The sequence below is a fragment of the Cetorhinus maximus genome, unplaced genomic scaffold (assembly GCF_964194155.1).
Source record: "Cetorhinus maximus unplaced genomic scaffold, sCetMax3.hap1.1 HAP1_SCAFFOLD_138, whole genome shotgun sequence".
Classification (NCBI taxonomy): domain Eukaryota; kingdom Metazoa; phylum Chordata; class Chondrichthyes; order Lamniformes; family Cetorhinidae; genus Cetorhinus; species Cetorhinus maximus.
The window spans coordinates 879,869-904,781 of record NW_027596135.1 but is presented as its reverse complement, the minus strand read 5'-3'; the positions used below and the strand labels follow the sequence as shown (position 1 = coordinate 904,781).

The window sequence follows — 24,913 nt, the reverse complement described above, 5'->3', positions numbered from 1 at the left end:
AAAACACAATCGAGATAAAGAATGTTCATCCCTCTCTCTTAAATCACTCCCAGCTTTGTACCAAAGTGGGATTCTGGAGTTTTATTCATTGACTCAACCCCTGGGTCGATTTCCGTTCCAATACTGATACTGTACTGCGGGTTTGTTCATGAGCTTCCCTGGGGCTGAGAGAGAGAGAGAATGTCGAGGGAGACAGTGTGACAGAATGAGGAAACAGGAGACAGCGAGGGGGAGAGAGAGAGAGAGGGAGACGCAGAGAGTGACAGGTAGAGAGAGAGAGATACGCAGAGAGAGAAAGAGACAGAGGAGGAGGGAGAGACAGGGGAAGGAGAGAAGGAGAGAGAGGGGGTTGGGAGGGAGGGAGGGAGAGACAGAGGGAGAGTGGGGGGAAAAGAGGGGCAGGGAGAGAGAGAGACAGAGGGGAGGAGAGACAGAAGGGGGGAGAGAGAGACAGAGGGGAGGAGAGAGGGACAGGGGGAGAGAGGGACGGGGGGGAGAGAGAGACGGGGGGTGGGGAGAGAGAGAGACAGGGGGTGGGGAGAGAGAGACAGGGGTGGGGAGAGAGAGACAGAGAGGGGGAGAGAGAGACGGCGGGGGGAGAGACAGAAGGGGGGAGAGAGAGACAGGGTGGGGAGAGAGAGACAGGGGGTGGGGAGAGAGAGACAGGGGGTGGGGAGAGAGAGACGGCGGGGGGAGAGAGACGGCGGGGGGAGAGAGAGACGGCGGGGGGAGAGAGACGGCGGGGGGAGAGAGAGACGGCGGGGGGAGAGAGAGACGGCGGGGGGAGAGAGACGGGGGGAGAGAGAGACAGGAGGTGGGGAGAGAGAGACAGGGGGTGGGGAGAGACAGGGGGGGAGAGAGAGACAGAGGAGGGGGAGAGAGAGACAGGGGGTGGGGAGAGAGAGACAGGGGGTGGGGAGAGAGAGACAGGGGGTGGGGAGGGAGAGACAGGGGGTGGGGAGAGAGAGACAGGGGGTGGGGAGGGAGAGACAGGGGGTGGGGAGAGAGAGACAGGGGGTGGGGAGAGAGAGACAGGGGGTGGGGAGAGAGTGACAGAAACACGGGGAGAGAGAGACAGGGAGCGAGAGACAGAGAGAGTGAAGGACTGTGAAACAGGAAGGTTTCAGAAAGAGGAATAGACAAGATGGATACTAAGGAGAAGGGATGTGAAAGAGGGAGGGAGAAATGGAGAGAGCTGTGTGTATTCAGGAGCAGGGTCAGACAGTTAAACAGGAAGGCAGGACGTGGCAGCCTGAGGGCTGGGTCAGCCCAGAGTAATTACACCTATCCCCGTCTCTCCCTCTCTCTCTCTCTCTCTCTCTGAGTGACGGAGGAACTGACTGAAACTTTACAGAGTGGAAAACCTTGCAGGGATCCCAGACACTCTGCAGCAAGGCACGGTGTGACTGCGGGGCGAAGCCTCCACAGTCGAATATCACTGTGACCAGGGAGCGGGGCAGGGCGGGTGTGGGGGGGAGAGACAGAGAAAGGCAGTGGCCCCTGCAACAGAGATGATTCATTATGGTCAGGGTTAAGGGGGACAGAGTGTGTGCTTTACAGGAACGAACCCAGCTGCCTGACCAGAATTTCATTTTAGATTAACTCAGTCCTGGAGCCACGTAACAGTCTGTGCAGGAATTCCCCTGGCCCTCGGCACTGACCAACGTTCCACCCCTGAAACTGGCACGGACCCAACAACCGATCCCACACAACACCGCCTCCTAAAAGATTCGCATTTCTCTAGCGCCTATCAGCACCTCAACACATCCCCCAGGCTCCTCACGGCCAGTGAAGGACTTTGTTTCCAAAGTGTGTTCACCGTCTGATTTTTTTTGTTCATTGGGCGTCGCTGGCTGGGCCCAGCATTTATCACCCATCCCTAATTGCCCCCTTGAGAAGGTGGGGGGTGAGCTGCCTTCTTGAGCCGCTGCAGTCCCCGTGTGGTGTAGGCACACCCACCGTGCTGTTAGGGAGGGAGTTCCAGGATTTTGACCCTAGCGACAGTGAAGGAACGGCCGATATATTTCCAAGTCAGGATGGTGAGTGGCTCCCCAAAGCCTGTCCCCCATCTACAAGGCACAAGTCAGGAGTGTGATGGGATACTCTCCACTTGCCTGGGTGAGTGCAGCTCCCACAACACTCAAGAAGCTCGACACCGTCCAGGGCAAAGCAGCCCCGCTTGATGGGCACCCCATCCACAAACATTCACTCCCTCCACCACCGACGCACAGGGGCAGCAGTGTGTGTATCATCTACAAGATGCACTGCAGCAACTCGCCAAGGCTCCTTCGACAGCGCCGCCCAAACCCACCACCTCTACCACCTAGAAGGACAAGGGCAGCAGACACATGGGGAACACCACCACCTGCAAGATCCCCCTCCGAGCCCCACACACCATCCCGACTTGGAAATATATCGGCCGTTCCTTCACTGTCGCTGGGTCCAAATCCTGGAACTCCCTCCCTAACAGCGCGGTGGGTGTACCTACACCACACGGGGACTGCAGCGGCTCAAGAAGGCGGCTCACCCCCCACCTTCTCAAGGGGGCAATTAGGGATGGGCAATAAATGCTGGGCCCAGCCAGCGACGCCCACATCCCAGGAATTAATTTAAAATGGAGCAGGTTTTCGAGTTGAGAGAAGATTTTTGTCCACGGTTGACCATTTATCGTTTATCTTTCTTTGCCTCTCTCCCAGGTTGAAGAAAAACGCTGCGCAGATTCCAGACAGACGTGAATAGATCTCCTGCAGATTCCCAACACAAACTTGCACCCCTATTTGTGAAATAAAAAAACCCTAAGGAAAGATGGAATTGGAGAAATTATCCAGCACGGAAGAGGGAGAAATGTTGAGCAATGGGAATCACTTGGGGGAGTTGAACCCGGAGAAGATGATGTTGAACGAAGGGTAAGTGTGACAACCTCTCCTCGTGCTCTCCAACATCAGGCCCGGCTTTAACAACAGGCAAAGCACTCAAACGCAACCACGTCACCTCAAAACCCAGCTAGGGTGCCCCTCGAGAGGAATCCAATTGAAAAGTAGAGAGGATTATGTTAAATATAGATCAAACCTTGGTTAGGCCACTCTCGGAGCACTGAGCACAGTTCCGGTCTCTGTATCCCTCAGTTAGACCACACTCGGAGCACTGTGCACAGTTCCGGTCTCCGTATCACTCGGTTAGGCCCCACTCGGAGCACTGTGCGCAGTTCCGGTCTCCGTATCCCTCGGTTAGCCCACACTCGGAGCACCGTGCACAGTTCCGGTCTCCGTATCCCTCGGTTAGACCACACTCGGAGCACTGTGCACAGTTCCGGTCTCCGTATCCCTCGGTTAGACCACACTCGGAGCACCGTGCACAGTTCCGGTCTCCGTATCCCTCGGTTAGACCACACTCGGAGCACCGTGCACAGTTCCGGTCTCCGTATCCCTCGGTTAGACCACACTCGGAGCACGGTGCACAGTTCCGGTCTCCGTATCCCTCGGTTAGACCACACTCGGAGCACGGTGCACAGTTCCGGTCTCCGTATCCCTCGGTTAGACCACACTCGGAGCACTGTGCACAGTTCCGGTCTCCGTATCCCTCGGTTAGACCACACTCGGAGCACTGTGCACAGTTCCGGTCTCTGTATCCCTCGGTTAGACCACACTTGGAGCACTGTGCACAGTTCCGGTCTCCATATTATTAAAAAAGGTACAGATGCACTGGAGAAGCTGCAAATATTCACAAGGATGATCCCAGAACTGAGAGGTGAAAACTTATCAGGAAAGATTGAACAGGCCGGGGCTCTTTACTCTAGAAAAGAGGAGGCTGAGGGGGGGTGACCTGATCGAGCTCTTTAAAATGATGGAGGGGGTTTCGATAGGGTCGACGTAGAGAAGATGTTTCCACTTGTGGGGTTAAGACCGGAACTGGGAGTGGGGGGCCCATCGATATAAGACAGTCCCTAATAAATCCAATCGGGGGGAGAATTCAGGAGAAACGTCTTTACCCAGAGAGCAGGGAGAATGTGGAACTCACTCCCACAGGGAGGGGTCGAGGTGAATCGTGTCGATGTGTTTAAGGTAGGGGGGAGGCTGGATAAACACATGAGAGAGAAAGGAATAGAAGGGTATGGGGATAAGGGGAGATGAAGAGGGGATAAGGGGAGATGAAGAGGTGGGGGGTGAGAGGAGGCTGGTGTGGGGCACAAACACCACACAGCAGAGGGGCCGAATGGCCTATTTCTGTGCAGCTTGCTCCAGTCAGAGTTCAGTTGGCAATGTGAATGAGATTGTGATGGTTATCAGTTTGTAAACTGTTATTAAGACCCGGAGAATGACGTGGGCTGTTCAATTCTCACGGCGTTGCCTGTATGTTTGCAGGATGTTATCTGAGGTTATCAATCGCACTCCATTAGTTGCGGCCTAACCTTGACTCCTGATTAACCATTAACTTCAGTTTCTCACTCTGTCCCCCTCATACCTGTCCACAGGCCCGGAAAAAACAGAGCAGCAAGGACAGTACTTCCTCAGAACTGACCCTCCGACAGTGCGGCGCTCCCTCAGCACTGACCCCCCGACAGTGCGGCGCTCTCTCAGCACTGACCCTCCGACAATGCGGCGCTCCCTCAGCACTGACCCTCCCACAGTGCGGCGCTCCCTCAGTACTGACCCTCCGACAGTGCGGCGCTGTCTCAGCACTGACCCTCCGACAGCGCGGCGCTCCCTCAGCACTGACCCTCCGACAGTGCGGCGCTCCCTCAGCACTGACCCTCCGACAGTGCGGCGCTCCCTCAGCGCTGACCCTCCGACAGTGCGGCACTCCCTCAGCACTGACCCTCCGACAGTGCGGCGCTCCCTCGGCACTGACCCTCCGACAGTGCGGCGCTCCCTCAGTACTGACCCTCTGACAGTGCGGCGCTTCCTCAGCACTGACCCTCCGACAGTGCAGCGCTCCCTCAGTGCTGACCCTCCGACAGTGCGGCGCTCCCTCAGCACTGACACTGGGAGAGTGTCAACCTCGATTCTGAGGCTCAAGTCTCTGGGGTAAATGTTCATACCTTCTGGACCTGAGGGGAAGGTACGAACATTTACAGAGCAGGGAAGGCCTTGGATTAAGCACGTGGGATAAGCCTGATGCGTCTCCTCTCCATTCAGTGGCTGTCAATGTAATGCCTCGAACGCTGCCAGTTCATGTTTGCACTCACCCGGAGAGTTTTCTGTGATGTTTCCCTCCAGTTATGAAGCCGCTGAATCTACTGCAGCCGAATGTGAAGAGTTCTTGCCTCACCTCTCCGACAAGAAACAGATCCAGTTCACAGACGTAAGCAAAACCATTCCACAGCATTTCCACTTTCTCAAGCCCAGTGAAGCGGCCAACGGGGAACTCTCCCCTGAGAAACCCCTGCCTGCTCCAGCGGGGAACTCTCCCCTGAGAAACCCCTGTGTGCTCCAGCGGGGAACTCTCCCCTGAGAAACCCCTGTGTGCTCCAGCGGGGAACTCTCCCCTGAGAAACCCCTGTGTGCTCCAGCGGGGAACTCTCCCCTGAGAAACCCCTGCCCGCTCCAGCGGGGAACTCTCCCCTGAGAAACCCCTGCCCGCTCCAGCGGGGAACTCTCCCCTGAGAAACCCCTGCCCGCTCCAGCGGGGAACTCTCCCCTGAGAAACCCCTGCCCGCTCCAGCGGGGAACTCTCCCCTGAGAAACCCCTGTGTGCTCCAGCGGGGAACTCTCCCCTGAGAAACCCCTGCCCGCTCCAGCGGGGAACTCTCCCCTGAGAAACCCCTGCCTGCTCCAGCGGGGAACTCTCCCCTGAGAAACCCCTGCCTGCTCCAGCGGGGAACTCTCCCCTGAGAAACCCCTGCGTGGTCCGACAATTCCCGAATTCCCATCCGCCTCACGCTCTATTTTAAAATTCAAATCAAGATGAATCCCACTCGGGACCTGCTTTGGGAGGTTGTAACAGGAGGAGGCCATTCAGCCCCTCCTCGAGCCTGCTACACAGGAACAGGAGGCCATTCGGCCCCTCTGGAGCCTGTTATATAGGAACAGAGGGAGTCCATTCAGCAGTGCAATCAAGGACTTGGACTTTACTCCGTGTCTAACCCCGTGCTGTACCTGTCCTGGGAGTGTTTGATGGGGACGGTGTAGAGGGAGCTTTACTCTGTATCTAACCCCGTGCTGTACCTGTCCTGGGAGTGTTTGATGGGGACGGTGTAGAGGGAGCTTTACTCTGTATCTAACCCCGTGCTGTACCTGTCCTGGGAGTGTTTGATGGGGACGGTGTAGAGGGAGCTTTACTCTGTATCTAACCCCGTGCTGTACCTGTCCTGGGAGTGTTTGATGGGGACGGTGTAGAGGGAGCTTTACTCTGTATCTAACCCCGTGCTGTACCTGTCCTGGGAGTGTTTGATGGGGACGGTGTAGAGTGAGCTTTACTCTGTATCTAACCCCGTGCTGTACCTGTCCTGGGAGTGTTTGATGGGGACGGTGTAGAGTGAGCTTTACTCTGTATCTAACCCCGTGCTGTAACTGCCCTGGGAGTGTTTGATGGGGGACAGTGTAGAGGGAGCTTTACTCTGTATCTAACACCGTGCTGTACCTGTCCTGGGAGTGTTTGATGGGGACGGTGTAGAGGGAGCTTTACTCTGTATCTAACCCCGTGCTGTACCTGTCCTGGGAGTGTTTGATGGGGACGGTGTAGAGGGAGCTTTACTCTGTATCTAACCCCGTGCTGTACCTGTCCTGGGAGTGTTTGATGGGGACGGTGTAGAGGGAGCTTTACTCTGTATCTAACCCCGTGCTGTACCTGTCCTGGGAGTGTTTTATGGGGACAGTGTAGAGGGAGCTTTACTCTGTCTGTAGGGGAGCTGGTTTAAGGGGAGACGCACACTTGGGCATTTCTAGCCGCTGTCCTACACCCAGTTTCTGACAGTTCCTCTTCCTCCACAGTTCGAAGGCAAGACCTCGTTCGGGATGTCCGTCTTCAATCTCAGCAACGCGATCATGGGCAGTGGCATTCTGGGCCTTGCCTACGCCATGTCCAACACAGGCATTGTCGTGTTTGTGTGAGTATCGCTGCTCGTGGGTGGTGTCGGGGAGGTGGGTTATGCAGGAGGAAGCCGTGGGGTGGGCAGGGAAGGTGAGGGAGCAGGAGGAGGTTTAGGAGAGTTTGGGGGGGTTGCGGGGGCTGGGGTGTGGCTGCACCAAGGGCCTCCAGGAGCAGAGCACGTACCCTCAGGAAGCACCGTTCAAGTAGCCCTCGGTACAGCCACCACCTCAGCGCCAGGCCGGGTGGGGGACGGGCAGCAGGCAAGCTGTTCGACTGTATGTGGCATCGCGGTTGAGGTGAGCCCAGAGCTGCTTTGTAGCGGCAAGTGAGTTGCCGGCTGACGCTGGCAAAGGGAGGTCCTGAAGCATTGACATGTTCCTTCGTTTGGAAGTTGCAATAAACTCTTTGTCTTGCATCATTCCTGGCTCGGACACTGTACATCTGGAACCTGTCCAAGCCGAGAAGTCTGTGCAGAGACACGGAGAGGGAGGGCCAGGTGACAGTCTCCCCGTTCCATTACTGACAAGCCTGCAGCCGAAGACTCTGCATTTCAAAAGCCTCCTTTACCACCTCAGGCCACACCGGACCTGGAGGTCGGGGAGAACTCTCCCCCACCCCGCCGCAGCCTCAGCCCTGCTCTCTTCCCATAGCGGCCGTGGACACTTTTACACCCACCACAAAGAGGTCTCAGTTTGACGTCTCACCCTGAAAGACGGCATCTCAGACAGCGCGGAGCTCCCTCAGCACTGACCCTCCGACAGTGCGGTGCTCCCTCAGCGCTGACCCTCCGACAGCGCGGCGCTCCCTCAGTACTGACCCTCCGACAGTGCGGCGCTCCCTCAACGCTGACCCTCCGACAGCGCGGCGCTCCCTCAGCACTGACCCTCCGACAGTGCAGCGCTCCCTCAGCACTGACCCTCTGACAGCGCGGCGCTCCCTCAGCACTGACCCTCCGACAGTGCAGCGCTCCCTCAGTACTGACCCTCCGACAGTGCGGCGCTCCCTCAACACTGACCCTCCGACAGAGCGGCGCTCCCTCAGCACTGACCCTCCGACAGTGCGGCGCTCCCTCAGCACTGACCCTCCGACAGTGCGGCGCTCCCTCAGCACTGACCCTCCGACAGTGCGGCACTCCCTCAGCACCGATCCCCTGACAGTGCGGCGCTCCCTCAGCACTGACCCTCCGACAATGCGGCGCTCCCTCAGCACTGACCCTTCAACAGTGCGGCGCTCCCTCAGCACTGACCTCCTGACAGTGCGGCACTCCCTCAGCACTGACCCTCCGACAGTGCGGCGCTCCCTCAGCATTGACCCCCTGACAGTGCGGCACTCCCTCAGCACTGACCCTCCGACAGTGCAGCGCTCCCTCAGCACTGACCCCCTGACAGTGCGGCGCTCCCTCAGCACTGACCCTCCGACAGTGCGGCGCTCCCTCAACACTGACCCTCCAACAGCACGGCGCTTCCTCAGCACTGACCCTCCGACAGTGCGGCGCTTCCTCAGCACTGACCTCCTGACAGTGCGGCGCTCCCTCAGCACTGACCCTCCGACAGTGCGGCGCTCCCTCAGCACTGACCCTCTGACAGTGCGGCGCTCCCTCAGCACTGACCCTCCGACAGTGCGGCGCTCCCTCAGCACTGACCCTCTGACAGTGCAGCACTCCCTCAGCACCGACCCTCTGACAGTGCGGCGCTCCCTCAGCACTGACCCTCCGACAGTGCGGCGCTCCCTCAGCACTGACCCTCCGACAGTGCGGCGCTCCCTCAGCACTGACCCTCCGACAGTGCGGCGCTCCCTCAGCACCGACCCTCCGACAGTGCGGCGCTCCCTCAGCACTGACCCTCCGACAGTGCGGCGCTGCCTCAGCACTTATGCGCTGACAGTGCAGCACAGTCAAGATTAATTCCCTAACCAACATCGCTAAAAGCAGGTGACGTGGGTCATGACTACATGGCTGTTTGGGGGAGCTGGCTGTGCGCAAATTGGCTGTCGCGTTTCCCTGACTACAACAGGGAGCAGGCTTCAGTGTCGCTGCTCCTTTGGTTGTGAGCCGCTGAGTTATATCCCGAGCTGGTGAAGGGGGCTGGAGGAATGCAAGTTCTTCCTGAACATAAACCAGGCGATGCAGTCGTTCGCTCACCCACTTCCTGGCTGTTGGGGGCCCCCTGCTCTGTGGGGCTCGAGTCTCTGGAGTGGGGCTTGAATCCAAGACAGCCTGACCCATCTCGCCTCCTCGAATCGCTGGCGCCACAGCTGAGGCTGGGCAGCTGGAAAGCCCCCATCCCTGACTCAGTCCGGCGGGTATTTCTCAGTCTGTCCCACACCCTGGGAGGCGGTGAATGAGTGTGGGATGGAAGGAATGTCTCAGTAAGACAGGCGCAGTCCCTGTCTGCGCTGGCTCTAACTCCTGTCTGTTTGTCGTTGCAGAATCTTGTTGGTATGTATCGCCATGCTGTCTGCTTACTCCATCCACTTACTCCTCAGGTCGGCCGGATTTGTTGGTGAGCTTTACCCACTCTCTCTCTTTCCCAGCACCTACCCCATCCCCCACCCCCAGCCTCCCAATGCCACCCCCTCACCCACACCGATATTCACCACATCCAAAACTACATCGCCCTGTTTGTTATCTCTGTAACCTCCTCCAACCCCCACAACCCTCCCTATCTCTGTAACCTCCTCCAACCCCCACAACCCTCCCTATCTCTGTAACCTCCTCCAGCCCCCACAACCCTCCCTATCTCTGTAACCTCCTCCAGCCCCTACACCCCTCCCTATCTCTGTAACCTCCTCCAGCCCCTACACCCCTCCCTATCTCCGTGACCTCCTCCAGCCCCTACACCCCTCCCTATCTCTGTAACCTCCTCCAGCCCCTACAACCCTCCCTATCTCTGTAACCTTCTCCAACCCCCACAACCCTCCCTATCTCTGTAACCTTCTCCAACCCCCACAACCCTCCCTATCTCTGTAACCTTCTCCAACCCCCACAACCCTCCCTATCTCTGTAACCTCCTCCAGCCCCTACACCCCTCCCTATCTCTGTAACCTCCTCCAGCCCCTACACCCCTCCCTATCTCCGTGACCTCCTCCAGCCCCTACACCCCTCCCTATCTCTGTAACCTCCTCCAGCCCCTACACCCCTCCCTATCTCCGTGACCTCCTCCAGCCCCTACACCCCTCCCTATCTCTGTAACCTCCTCCAGCCACTACACCCCTCCCTATCTCTATAACCTCCTCCAACCCTACACCCCTCCCTATCTCTGTAACCTCCTCCAAACCTACACCCCTCCCTTTCTCTGTAACCTCCTCCAACCCTACACCCCTCCCTTTCTCTGTAACCTCCTCCAACCCTACACCCCTCCCTATCTCTGTAACCTCCTGCAACCCTACAACCCTCCCTATCTCTGTAACTTCCTCCAACGCTACTACCCTCCCTATCTCTGTAACTTCCTCCAACCCTACAACTCTCCCTATCTCTGTAACCTCCTCCAAACGCCACAACCATCCCTATCTCTGTAAGCTCCTCCAACCCCACAGCCCTCCCTATCTCTGTAACCTCCTCCAGTCCCTACACCCCTCCCTATCTCTGTAACCTCCTCCAGTCCCCACAATCCTCACTATCTCTGTAACCTTGTCCAGCCCTAATACCCTCCCTATCTCTGTAACCTCCTCAACCCCTACAACCCTCCCTATCTCTGTAACCTCCTCCAGCCCCTACAACCCTCCCTATCTCTATAACCTCCTCCAGTCCCTACAACCCTCCCTATCTCTGTAACCTCCTCCAGCCTCTACAACCTTCCCTATATCTGTAACCTCCTCCAGTCCCCACAATCCTCACTATCTCTGTTAACCTTCTCCAGCCCCTACAACCCTCCCTATCTCTGTAACCTTCTCCAGCCCCTACAACCCTCCCTATCTCTGTAACCTCCTCCAGCACCTACAACCCTCCCTATCTCTGTAACCTCCTCCAGCCCCTACAACCCTCCCTATCTCTGTAACCCCCTCCAGCCCCTACAACCTTCACTATCACTGTAACTCCTCCAGCCCCTACAACCCTCCCTATCACTGTAACCTCCTCCAGCCCCTACAACTCTCCCTATCTCTATAACCTCCTCCAGCACCTACACCCCTCCCTATCTCTGTAACCTCCTCCAGCCCCAAAAACCTTCACTATCACTGTAACTCCTCCAGCCCCTACAACCCTCCCTATCTCTGTAACCTCCTCCAGCCCCTACAACCCTCCCTATCTCTATAACCTCCTCCAGTCCCTACAACCCTCTCTATCTCTGTAACCTCCTCCAGCCCCTACAACCCTCCCTATCTCCGTAACCTCCTCCAGCCCCTACAACCCTCCCTATCTCTGTAACCTCCTCCAGTCCCAACCACCATCCCTATCTTTGTAACTTCCTCCAGCCCCTACAACCCTCCCTATCTCTGTAACCTCCTCCAGCCTCTACAACCTTCCCTATATCTGTAACCTCCTCCAGCCCCTACAACCTTCCCTATTTCTGTAACCTCCTCCAGCCCCAACAACCTTCACTATCACTGTGACTCCTCCAGCCCCTACAACCCTCCCTATCTCTGTAACCTCCTCCAGCCGCTACAACCCTCCCTATCTCTATAACCTCATCCAGTCCCTACAACCCTCCCTATCTCTGTAACCTCCTCCAGCCCCTACAACCTTCCCTATCTCTGTAACCTCCTCCAGTCCCAACAACCATCCCTATCTCTGTAACCTCCTCCAGTCCCTACAACCCTCCCTATCTCTGTAACCTCCTTCAGCCCTGACAACGCTCCCTATCTCTGTAACCTCCTCCAGCCCCTACACCCCTCCCTGTCTCTGTAACCTTCTCTAGCCCCCACACCCCTCCCTATCTCTGTACCCTCCTCCAGCCCTGACAACCCAGTGGTCAGGTACATATCCCACACCAGAGCACAAAAATACAAGTAGTAAGGGAGCCCTGCACTATGGGGGGGTCAGTAGGGGGGGAGCACTGCACTGTCGGAGGGACAGTATCGAGGGAAAGCCGCGCTGTCGGAGGGTTAGTACAAAGGCAGTGGCACACTGTCGAAGGGTCAGTATTGAGGGAGCACCGCGCTGTCAGAGGGTCAGTGCTGAGGGAGCACCGCATTGTTGGAAGGTCAGTACTGAGGGAGTGCCGTACTGTCGGAGGGTCAGTGTTGAGGGAGCACCGCGCTGTCAGATGATCAGTGCTGAGGGAGGACCGCACTGTCGGAGGGTCAGTACTGAGGGAGTGCCGCACTGTTGGAGGGTCAGTACCGAGGGAGCACCGCACTGTCGAAGGGTCAGTGTTGAGGGAGCGCCGCACTGTCGGAGGGTCAGTGCTGAGGGAGCGCCGCACTGTCGGAGGGTCAGTGCTGAGGGAGCGCCGCACTGTCGGAGGGTCAGTGTTGAGGGAGCGCCGCACTGTCGGAGGGTCAGTACTGAGGGAGCGCCGCACTGTCGGAGGGTCAGTGCTGAGGGAGCGCCGCACTGTCGGAGGGTCAGCGCTGAGGGAGCGCCGCACTGTCGGAGGGTCAGCGCTGAGGGAGCGCCGCACTGTCGGAGGGTCAGTGCTGAGGGAGCGCCGCACTGTCGGAGGGTCAGTGCTGAGGGAGCACCGCATTGTCAGAGGGTCAGCGCTGAGGGAGCGCCGCACTGTCGGAGAGTCAGTGTTGAGGGGCCCTGTTGTGCCATGAGGTTCTGTGATCCCAGTGCTGGGATCGTGCGATGTTTGGGTAAATCACCTGCTTTGTTTCCTGCTTTAGAGCAGTGACCACAAAGATAACTCCTTGAATATCGCTGAGGGGAGAGACGTGTTGCCGAGGCTTTTCGTCTCGCACTCATCAGGATAAACAACAAGAATGCCGGAGTTCAGACTATCACAAGGATTTATACTGCAGGGGGAGAAGGGTGCCGATTGGTCGGCAAGTTGACTCCGATTCACTGAGGCGTTGCCATGGAGAAAGCTACCTGTCTGGCACTTCTGGCAAGTGTTACCAGCGCAACTGGTTATCTTAACTTGGTTGTCCGTGTCACTGTCAGCGCACTCAGGATTGTACCGCAGGTGCTGTCCAATTGGGAGTCGCACTGGATCCCAGGCATTCTGTTTTGGGTTTTGCAGGCCATGGAAAGCATTTCAGGGGCGTTCTGGGGCTGTGAGAGACGAAGGATAGAAATTGCTCTGAGCTTTGAGGCCTTTCTTCTTCCCGATTGACATTTGTCCGTTCTGCTGAGACCCTGTCCTCTCTTTTTATTTAGGGATCCGGGCCTATGAGCAGCTGGGCCACAAGGCGTTCGGGCAGCCTGGTAAAATCGTCGCCGCCGTCATCATATCATTGCACAACATTGGAGGTGAGATCACGCACGTCATTGTATTTCTGTCTCTGTGTCCCTCACTCTCGCAACACCAGGAGCAGGCCATTCAGCCCCTCTCTCTCGAGCCTGTTACACAGGAACAGGAGGAGGCCATTCAGCCCCTCTCCTCGAGCCTGTTACACAGGAACAGGAGGAGGCCATTCAGCCCCTCTCTCTCGAGCCTGTTACACAGGAACAGGAGGAGGCCATTCAGCCCCTCTCCTCGAGCCTGTTACACAGGAACAGGAGGAGGCCATTCAGCCCCTCTCTCTCGAGCCTGTTACACAGGAACAGGAGGAGGCCATTCAGCCCCTCTCTCTCTCGAACCTGTTACACAGGAACAGGAGGAGGCCATTCAGCCCCGCTCTCGAGCCTGTTACACAGGAACAGGAGGAGGCCATTCAGCCCCTCTCTCTCTCGAACCTGTTACACAGGAACAGGAGGAGGCCATTCAGCCCCCCTCTCGAGCCTGTTACACAGGAACAGGAGGAGGCCATTCAGCCCCCCTCTCGAGCCTGTTACACAGGAACAGGAGGAGGCCATTCAGTCCCTCTTGAGCCTGTTATACAGGAACAGGAGGAGGCCATTCAGCCCCTCTCAAGCCGGTTACACATGAACAGGAGGAGGCCATTCAGCCTCTCTCGAGCCTGTTACACAGGAACAGGAGGAGGCCATTCAGCCCCCCCCCCTCGAGCCTGTTACACAGGAACAGGAGGAGGCCATTCAGCCCCCTCTCGAGCCTGTTACACAGGAACAGGAGGAGGCCATTCAGCCCCCTCCTCGAGCCTGTTACACATGAACAGGAGGAGGCCATTCAGCCCCCTCTCGAGCCTGTTATACAGGAACAGGAGGAGGCCATTCAGCCCCTCTTGAGCCTGTTACACGGGAAGAGGAGGAGGCCATTCAGCCCTTTGACCCTGCTCCCTCAATCAATGAGGCTGATCTTGGCTCAGCATGTAATCTCCAGAATTTAGAAGGTTAAGGAGGCGATTTGATCGAGATTTTCGAGATATTCAAGGAGCTGATAGGGTCGATAGAGAGAAACTGTTTCCCGCTGGTTGGGGAGTGTCTGGGACTAGGGGGTGGAATCTGGGACTAGGGGACAGAGTCTAAAAAAGGAGAGAGAGACCTCTCAGAAGAGAAATGAGGACAGACTCCTACACACGTAGGGTGGTCGGAGTTTGAAACTCTTCCACAAAAGGCAATTGATGCTGGGTCAGTTAATTCTAAATCTGAGATTGATAGAGTTTTGTTATCCAAAGGTATTAAGGGATATGGGGCGAAGGCGGGTAGATGGATATAAGCTACAGATCAGACATGATCTCATTGAATGGTGGAAAAGGCTTGACGGGGCTGGATGGCCTCCTCCTGTTCCTGTGTAACAGGCTCAAAGGGTGCTAAATGGTCTCCTCCTGTTGCTATGTAACAGGCTCGAGGGGCTGAATGACCTCCTCCTGTTCCTGTGTAACAAGATCGAGGGGCTGAACGGCCTCCTCCTGTTCCTGTGTAACAGGCTTGAGGGGGTTAAATAGCTTCCTCCTGTTCCTGTGTAACAGGATCGAGGGGCTGAATGGACTCTCCCAGTCCCACGATCCTCAGAGAGACAGGTGGTCAGATGGAAGGTGGGAGCTGGTAACTGTAGGTTGGGAGTGGTTGCTGCGTATTTAAGCATGAGTAGGGATTTGAACGAATGAGGGAACAGGCTCGAGGGGCTGAATGGCCTCCTCCTGTTTCTGTGTAATGGGCTCGAGAGGGGTAATGACCATCTCCAACAAGAGAGAATCTAACCATCGCCCCTTGACGTTCAATGGGCATTACCATCACTGAATCCCCCACTCTCAACATTCTGGGGATTACCATTGACCAGAAACTGAACTGGACCCAGCCATATAAATACTGTGGCTACAAGAGCAGGTCAGAGGCTGGGAATCCTGCGGAGAGTAACTCACCTCCTGTCTCCCCCCAAAGCCTGTCCACCATCTACAAAGCACAAGTTAGGAGTGTGATGGGATACTCCCCACTTGCCTGGATGAGTGCGGCTCCCACAACACTCAAGAAGCTCGACACCATCCAGGACAAAGCAGCCCCCGCTTGATCGGCACCCCATCCACAAACATTCACTCCCTCCACCACCGACGCACAGGGGCAGCAGTGTGTGTACCATCTACAAGATGCACTGCAGCAACTCACCAAGGCTCCTTCGACAGCGCCGCCCAAACCCACGATCACTATCACCTAGAAGGACAAGGGCAGCAGACACATGGGGAACACCACCACCTGCAAGTTCCCCTCCGAGGCACTCACCATCCCGACTTGGGAAATATATCGGCCGTTCCTTCACTGTTGCTGGGTCAAAATCCTGGAACCTAACAGCGCCGTGGGTGTACCTACGCCACACGGGACTGCAGCGGCTGAAGAAGGCAGCTCACCCCCACCTTCTCGAGGGGCATTTAGGGATGGGCAATAAGTGCTGAGCCTGGCCAGCGACACCCACAGTCTGTAAACGAATGAAAAAAGGGACAATCGATGAATGCTGAGTTACTGGACCAGTAATCCTGAGGACTGGATAATGCTCCTGTGACATCAGTCCAGATTCCAAGTTGGCAGAGAGGGAACTTAAACTCGCCCAATGAATCTGGAACGTTGACAACCAGTCGCTTCCTTCAGTAAAAGTTTCTCATTTCGCACTCATCCGGACAGATGCTAGAATGCCAAATTTCAGGCGGTGACAACAAATTGATATCGCGTGAGAAAAGGGCAGCGATTGGTTGGCAAATTGTTGTAAAAAAACCCACGTGGCCTGCGAGGGAGGGAGGGAAATCCGCCACCTTTACCCGGTCTGGTCTAGGCTTCCACTGCACAGCAATGTGGTCGGGTCGTGACTGCCCTCGAGGGCAATCTGAGGTGGGCAATAACCTTGCCAGTGATGCTCATGTCCCAAGGAGGAGTAAAAACAGACAAATCCCAGTTGGATTTCTGTGTGTGAGTACATAGGGCAGGCCTGGATAGAGTGGACGTGGGGAAGATATTTCCATTAGTAGGAGAGACTAGGACCCGAGGGCACAGGCTCAGAGTAAAGGGAAGACCTTTTAGAACAGAGATGAGGAGAAACTTCTTTAGCCAGAGAGAGTGGGGAATCTATGGAATTCATTGCCACAGAAGACTGTGGAGGCCAGGTCATTGAGTGTATTTAAGACCGAGATAGATAGGTTCTTGACTGGTAAGGGGGATCAAAGGTTATGGGGAGAAGGCGGGAGAATGGGGTTGAGAAACTTATCAGCTATGATTGAATGGCGGAGCAGACTCGATGGGCCAATTGGCCTAATTTCTGCTCCTATGTCTTATGGTCTCTCCGTACTGCTTAAGTGATTGGATTTGTACTGAAGTCTCGCTTTGCAATGAGGAATATCGTTGACTGATGTTTGTAACTCCTCTCTCTCTCTCTCTCTCTCTCGGCTCCTTTTCTAGCCATGTCGAGTTACCTGTACATCGTGAAGTATGAACTCCCGCTTGTCATTCAGGCTTTCCTTCAGCTACAAGAGAGCAACAGGTGAGTCGTAGCAACAGGCGGAGCCACGCTCCACCGATCTGTAAGATGGTGGCTGATCCTGTCAGCCCCGCTTTCCCCGCACTGTCCCCTTGGCGTCCGAAAATCTCCCGATTTGGCATCTCGAATCTACTCGCCGGCTGAGCCTCCTCTGGGGTCGAGATTTCCAAAGAATCTCCACCCCACCCCCGGAGTGAAGACATTGCTCCTCGTCTCAGTCCAAAATGGACGACCCCCTTAACCTGACCTGTGACCCCTGGGGAGGGCGGTGGGGGAGAACAGCCTCTCAGCATCGACCCTCTCTAACCCTCTCAGACATTTCACAGTGAGATCACCCTTGTTCATTTATTCCGTGAGGCCACAGCTGATCATATCTCATCTCTATCCAGATGTTTTCGCTCCTTTTCCCTTAATACCCTTATGCGACAACTATTGATCAACCGATTGTTCAAAATGTAAAAAGTCATTATTGCTGCAAAAGAGGCACACTGTCGAATCTTTTCGTCGAGCACTCATCTGGGCAGTCTGGTCAGAATACCAAATCTCAAAGGGAACAACAATTTGTACTGCACGAGAAGAGAGTGCTGATTGGTTGGCCAGCTACGATTGATAGGGAAGCCAGAATCGGATTGGTAGAGGCATTGCCAACTCCAAACCAGGGTCCCCTTGCCATGCAATCAGCACTCTCTTCTCATGCAGTATAAATTGTTGTTTCCCTTTGAGATTTGGTATTCTTGCAAACCTGTCCTGATGAGTGCTCAACGAAAAGGTTCAACAGTATGTCTCTTTTTTTTTCCAGATTCTGACTTATCAGGCGACTATTAAAATGATTACTTGGGCTAGCATCTACAGCTCTTCGTGGGAGAGAGTTCCACAGTCCCTACCACCCTGTCTGTGATGAAGTGTTTCCTAACTTCTCGGCTGAGTTTACCTGGTTCTGGTTTTGCTGTGATGTGCCCCTTACCCTTAGGTGGTCCTGTGGAGCAGTGGGCAGTGTCGCTACCTCTGAGGCAGAAGCCCCAGGTTTGAGTCCCACTCCAGGATTTGATGGTCGGGGAAGGAGCATTCATAATGAGGCCAAACAGGTTGAGTGTCAGCCTGTAAATCCTTCCAACGCACACGGCAATGACAGGCAGTAAGAGCGGGAGAGATTCCTGGTCAGCCGTAGGATAGAAAGAAAAACTGGAGCTTCTACCATCACTATGACCTCATCCGCGGAGGACCAGACTCACCCCACGGAGGTCCGGACTCACCCCGCGGAGGACCAGACTCGACCCCCCCCCCCCGGCGGTCCGCACTCGCCCCGTGGAGGTCCGGACTCGCCCCGTGGAGGTCCAGACTCGCCCCGCGGAGTTCCGGACTCGCCCCGCGGAGTTCCGGACTCACCCCGCGGAGGTCCGGACTCGCCCCGTGGAGGTCCAGACTCACCCCGCGGAGGTCCGGACTCGCCCCGTGGAGGTCCAGACTCGCCCCGCGGAGTTCTGGACTCGCCCCGCGGAGTTCTGGACTCACCCCGCGGAGGTCTGGACTCGCCCCGTGGAGGTCCAGACTCACCCCGCAGAGTTCCGGACTCGCCCCGCGGAGTTCCGGACTCACCCCGCGGCGGTCCGGACTCGCCCCGTGGAGGTCCAGACTCACCCCGCGGTGGTCCAGACTCGCCCCGCGGAGGTCCAGTCTCACCCCGCAGAGTTCCAGACTCGTTCCATGGAGGTCCGGACTCACCCCGCGGAGGTCCAGACTCACCCCGCGGAGGTCCGGACTCGCCCCGCGGAGGTCCAGACTCACCCCGCGGAGGTCCGGACTCACCCCGCGGAGGTCCAGACTCACCCCGCGGAGGTCCGGACTCGCCCCGCGGAGGTCCGGACTCGCCCCACAATTGTCTAGAATCGTCCATAATTGTCAGGACTTTCCCTTGCTAGTCTAGACCTGCCCACGATGGTCTAGACTCACTCATAATGGTCTAGACTCACCCACAATGGCCTAGACTCACCCACAATGGCCTAGACTCACCCACAATGGCCTAGACTCACCCACAATTGCCTAGACTCGCTCACAATGGCCTAGACACATTCACAATGGCCTAGACTCACCCACAATGGCTTGGACTCACTCACAATGGCCTAGACACATTCACAATGGCCTAGACTCACCCACAATGGCCTAGACTCACCCACAATGGCTTGGACTTGCTCACAATGGCCTAGACACATTCACAATGGCCTAGACTCACCCACAATGGCCTAGACTCATTCATAATGGCCTAGACTCACCCACAATGGCCTAGACTCGCTCACAATGGCCTAGACTCGCTCACAATGGCCTAGACTCGCCCACAATGGCCTACACTCAGCCACAATGGTCTAGACACACTCACAATGGCCTAGACTCACCCACAATGGCCTAGACACACTCACAATGGTCTAAACTCACCCACAATGGTCTAAGCCCAGCCGCAATGGTCTAGACTCGCCCTTGACAGTCTCGAGACGACCACAGTGGTCTAGACTCACTGCACGATGCTCTAGATTTGTGCGTGAGGGCTGATATTGGATGGCACTGCTGCTCTGTATCCCAGTAAGTCAACACCCTGGGGAAAGGAAGGGTTAAAATCCAAAAATTTGGTTTTATGACCTTAAGGCAACATTCTTGTTTGATGTGGTTGATGGATGCGGAACGGTGTTGGGGTTGAGAAGCCAAACTCTGTCGGCACTGGTTACAGTCTTACAGGATTTGGCATACAGGAACTGAAGCTATTTCCTAACATGTGATGGCAGTTTAGTATTCGGGCGTTATTTTTAACCGTGAGTTTCTGGAACATTCTGTTCCTGCTCCTGCTGCACGCCTGGCTGATCCAAGGAATCATTTGGACTGTGAGAAATTAATGATGCCAAACTTTGCCCCCAGAGACCCACAACAACAACTTGCCTATCTCTAGCGCCTTTAACCTTGCCAACGTCCCCAAGGCACTTCACAGGAGCGTAAGTCAGACAGATTTTGACCCCGAGCCACATGAGGGGATATTAGGGACTGGCATCCAAAAGCTCGGTAAAAGAGGCCAGTTTTAAGGAGCGTCCTAAAGGAGGGGAGAGAGAGAGAGGCGGAGAATTTAGGGATGGAATTCCAGAGCTTAGGGCCCCCCAGGCAGTTGAAGGCCCGGCCGCCAATGGTGGAGCGATGGGAATCGGGGGATGCTCAAGAGGCCGGGATTGGAGGAGCGCAGAGATCTCGGAGGGTTGTAGGAGGTTACAGAGATAGGGAGGGTTGTAGGGGCTGGAGGAGGTTACAGAGATAGGGGAGGGGTTGTAGGGGCTGGAGGAGGTTACAGAGGTAGGGAGCGGTTGTAGGGGCTGGAGGAGGTTACAAGAGATAGGGAAGGGTGTAGGGGCTGGAGGAGGTTACAGAGATAGGGAGGGGTGTAGGGGCTGGAGGAGGTTACAGAGCTAGGGAGGGGTTGTAGGGGCTGGAGGAGGTTACAAGAGATAGGGAGGGGTTGTAGGGGCTGGAGGAGGTTACAGAGATAGGGAGGGTTGAAGGGGCTGGAGGAGGTTACAGAGATAGGGAGGGGTTGTAGGGGCTGGAGGAGGTTACAGAGATAGTGAGGGGTGTAGGGGCTGGAGGGGGTTACAGAGATAGGGAGGGTTGAAGGGGCTGGAGGAGGTTACAGAGATAGGGGAGGGTTGTGGGGGCTGGAGGAGGTTACAGAGATAGGGAAGGTTGTAGGGGCTGGAGGAGGTTACAGAGATAGGGAAGGTTGTAGGAGGTTACAGAGATAGGGAGTGGTCAAGGAGGCCAGGGAGGGATTTGAAAACGTGGAGGAGAATTTGAGTTGTATATTAGTTGAGTATTTTATTACATCTGGGCAGCGGGTATTAACTGGGGAATCACTTGTGCTCCAGACTGGAAAAAAAAACTGCTTGGTGTGTTTGGAGGTGCAGGCACACAACGCAAATAAATGCTTATAAAGTGTGCCAGGATGACGCCACAGCTCTCCCCTTGACTGCCTGGCCTCCGGGAGTAGAGCAGAGGAGTTTGAAACCTGGGGTTGCTGGTGGAGGGGGTGGAAGTGTAGGTTGAGGAGCGCAGGGGTGGGGTGGGTGCGGTGATGGGGGGACAGGATGCGATTTAGTGCGGCCGTGCATTGCGATCGTAATAGGGTGGTAAATCGATCAAGCAGGCTGCCTGGCTGGAAGGCCAGACAGAGGCAGGGGGGCGTTGGCAGGAGCAGGTTGGGGGGGGGGGGGGCAGATGACCGCTAGGTGCCCGCTGGCTATGGGGGTCGGAGCACAGCCGGGCACCTTCCGATCTCGATTTGTATCGGTGGGGGGAAAAGGTAACGCAGGGACAGGGACGCCCTGAATGAGTTAAACTCTGAAGCCGAGGGAAAGGACTTGCCAAGTGGTGCTGGAGCCAACAGCCCCAGTGGCAATCGGGCACAGATTCCTAACTATATATGGAGTGTTCCCAGTTTGCAGCTGAAACCTTCCACTGCTTTCACGTGGCGCCCCTTTACTAAAGGGCGGTGGGGTGTGGGGGTGACATGGTGAGGCCTGGTCCAACTCCGCCCGCTGCTGTGAGACCCAGCGAAGGAGCTGAACTCGAGCAGGAAGATTCACTCTTTAACCCTTCCGGTGCTGGTCGGAAGCCCCGGTCGGCCTCCGAGCTGAAGGAACCCGGGAGCCTGCATCGGCCCTGTCACACCCCCGGGGGGTGGGGGGGGCGCTGTCACGGAAGCACGGCAGCCGACTGGGGCACAGCAAGATCCCACGCGCGGCAGCTTCTTGAGTAACCCAGCTTGTTTTTTTTGGATCGATGGGATAACTATCGAACCAGGGCTCCGGGGGAGAACTCCCTCCCGTTCCCTCACACCCAGTCACGGGGGTGATGTCGCAGTCCGCGGCGTCTGTGCAGCCGCTTATCACCGGCTCAGTGCCCTCTGTGAAGTTCAGCTGATCCCCAACGCCCCATATCCCAACCTGCACCAAGTCCCCTCCCCCCTCCAAACCCCCTACCCGCCCTCCTCACTCACCAGCACTGACTCCCCGTTTGGCACCAGTTCCATTTTAAAATTCTCATCCCTGCTTTCAAATCCCTCCATGGCCTCGCCCCCCCTCCCTATCTCTGTAACCTCCTCCAGCCCCTACAACCCTCCCTATCTCTGTAACCTCCTCCAGCCCCTACAACCCTCCCTATCTCTGTAACCTCCTCCAGCCCCTACAACCCTCCCTATCTCTGTAACCTCCTCCAGCCCCTACAACCCTCCCTATCTCTGTAACCTCTTCCAGCCCTTACAACCCTCCCTATCTCTGTAACCTCCTCCAGCCCCTACAACCCTCCCTATCTCTGTAACCTCCTCCAGCCCCTACAACCCTCCCTATCTCTGTAACCTCCTCCAGTCCCTACAACCCTCCCTATCTCTGTAACCTCCTCCAGCCCCTACAACCGCTCCCTATCACTGTAACCTCCTCCAGCCCCTTACAACCCTCCCTATCTCTGTAACCTCCTCCAGCCCCTGCAACCCTACAGAGAGGCGGCTGGAGGAGGTTACAGGAGATAGGGAGGGGAAGGGGGTGGCCCTGGAAGGATTTGGAAACGTTGTTGGGATGGTTTCGGAGAGAGGAATGAAGGTGATGCGGGGATATAAATCTTGTTCATTCCCTTCCCTTCCTCGTTCTCGGCTCTGTCTGGAAGGAGAGAAAGACTTTTTGTGACCTTTGAATTTTTTCTGGTTTTGCGATAATGATTTGTTTTCTCTCTGTGTTCTGTTCCAGAATGTGGTACATGAATGGGAACTATTTAATTGTGATTGTCAGCATACTCATCATTTTGCCTCTTGCACTCATGCGTCAACTTGGTAAGTGACAGACTGGGGCTTGTGTACCCTCGAGTGACGAAGGTTAAGGGGGCGATCTGATCGAGGGGTTTAAGATGGTTAAAGGATTCGATAGGGTCGACAGAGAGAAACCATTCCTTCTGCTGGGGAGGGGGCGTTGGGGAATCCAGATCGAGGGGGGTAGAACCTTAAACTGAGAGCCAGGCCGTTCAGGGAGGGGGGATGTCAGGAAGCTCATCTTCACACAAAGAGGGGTGGGAATCTGGATCTCTCTCCGCCTCCCCTACAGGAAGCTGTCCAGGCTGGGGTAGAGGGGAGGAGGGGGTGGGGGGCTCAATTTGGAACTTACAGAACTGAGATTGAATAGATTTTTGTTGGGTGAGGGGGATTACGAGGAGGTCTTGTGTTGCCGTGGGGGAGTGTCCCTGCCTCCGAGCTGGAAGCCCTGGGTTCGAGTCCCCCACCCACCCCAGGTTTTGAGACTAATGGAAGGGGTGCCATAACATGTCAACCTGCACAGCACAGCCATGGCAGACGGCAGAAGCTGGTGAGCCGCCTGGTCAGCCAGTACCTGCTGTGCCATGCCAAGCATAACCACGGCCAAAGCGGCCAATGTCCAGGCTTGCCAATGTCCTCTGGGGGTGTGGTAACTGAAGAGACAGAGAGAAAAGGGATTAAGGATGGCAGAGCCAAGGTAGGTAGACGGACTGAATACAGGTCAGCCATGACGTAACTGAATGTTGGAACAGGCTTGAGGGGCTGAATGGCCAGCTAACAGGGCAGCGCTCTGTCAGTACTGACCCTCCGATAGTGCAGCGCTCCCTCAGCACTGACCCTCCGACAGTGCAGCGCTCCCTCAGTACTGACCCTCCGACAGTGCGGCGCTCCCTCAGCACTGACCCTCCGACAGTGCGGCGCTCCCTCAGCGCTGACCCTCCAACAGTGCGGCACTCCCTCAGCACTGACCCTCCGACAGTGCGGCGCTCCCTCAGCACTGACCCTCCGACAGTGCGGCGCTCCCTCAGCACTGACCCTCCGACAGTGCGGCGCTCCCTCAGCACTGACCCTCCGACAGTGCGGCGCTCCCTCAGCACTGACCCTCCGACAGTGCGGCGCTCCCTCAGCGCTGACCCTCCGACAGTGCGGCGCTCCCTCAGCACTGACCCTCCGACAGTGCGGCGCTCCCTCAGCGCTGACCCTCCGACAGTGCGGCGCTCCCTCAGCACTGACCCTCCGACAGCGCGGCGCTCCCTCAGCACTGACCCTCCGACAGTGCGGGGCTCCCTTAGCACTGACCCTCCGACAGTGCGGGCGCTCCCTCAGCACTGACCCTCCGACAGCGCGGCGCTCCCTCAGCACTGACCCTCCGACAGTGCGGCACTCCCTCAGCACTGACCCTCCGACAGCGCTACCTCAGCGCTGACCCTCCGACAGTGCGGCGCTCCCTCAGCGCTGACCCTCCGACAGTGCGGCGCTCCCTCAGCACTGACCCTCCGACAGTGTGGGGCTCCCTTAGCACTGACCCTCCGACAGTACGGCACTCCCTCAGCACTGACCCTCCGACAGTGCGGCGCTCCCTCAGCGCTCCACTAGAGCGTCAGCATTGGTTTCGGTGCTTGCTTTTCGGGTTGGGTTTGAACCCAGCCTCTCCTGCCTCAGAGCCATGGCTAACACCTAAACATCTTCGAACATTTCGATGGCGCCAAGTTCAAATGTGGCTCTTGCGAATCCACTGACCCGCTGCTTTTATTGACGTTGGATGGTTCCTGGGAGTGTCTGATCTTGTTGTATTTCTGTTTCCAGGTTACCTGGGGTACACCAGCGGTTTTTCGTTGACTTGTATGGTCTTTTTCTTGATCTCGGTGAGTCAGTATCTTGTGGTCACCAGCTGCAGAGCTTGTGTGACTCATGCTTTGAATGCAAATCACCAGCCAGCTCCTACCTTGCTGCCAACATCCTGCCAGTCCAGACATGCCGTGTTGCTTTCTCCCAGTTACCCTCTCCTCTGAGCTGGGAGGGTCACCGTCACACAGCCCTCGCTGCTGACAGCCCCTCGCATGTCACGCTCTGTTCCTCTCGGGTGCACTCAGTGACTCGGGCTATGTTGAATGCCCATCGCAGAAACAGGCCATTCGGCCCCACTGCTCCATGC

The 24,913-nt window shown here is 56.5% G+C and overlaps 1 protein-coding gene across 3 annotated transcripts in view; it reads left to right on the top strand.

Annotated features, from left to right (window-relative positions):
* slc38a5b (solute carrier family 38 member 5b) overlaps nt 1-24,913 on the top strand; it is a 51,151-nt gene that overhangs the window by 13,194 nt on the left and 13,044 nt on the right. For all 3 annotated transcript variants that reach the window (XM_078534865.1, XM_078534867.1, XM_078534866.1), the window contains exons 2-9: nt 2,697-2,906; nt 5,217-5,301; nt 6,930-7,045; nt 9,457-9,530; nt 13,289-13,381; nt 16,853-16,934; nt 22,700-22,782; nt 24,565-24,623. In XM_078534865.1, coding sequence (XP_078390991.1) covers nt 2,806-2,906; nt 5,217-5,301; nt 6,930-7,045; nt 9,457-9,530; nt 13,289-13,381; nt 16,853-16,934; nt 22,700-22,782; nt 24,565-24,623 — 693 coding nt within the window. In that variant the 5' untranslated portion in view covers nt 2,697-2,805. The remainder of the gene's footprint in view (nt 1-2,696; nt 2,907-5,216; nt 5,302-6,929; nt 7,046-9,456; nt 9,531-13,288; nt 13,382-16,852; nt 16,935-22,699; nt 22,783-24,564; nt 24,624-24,913) is intronic.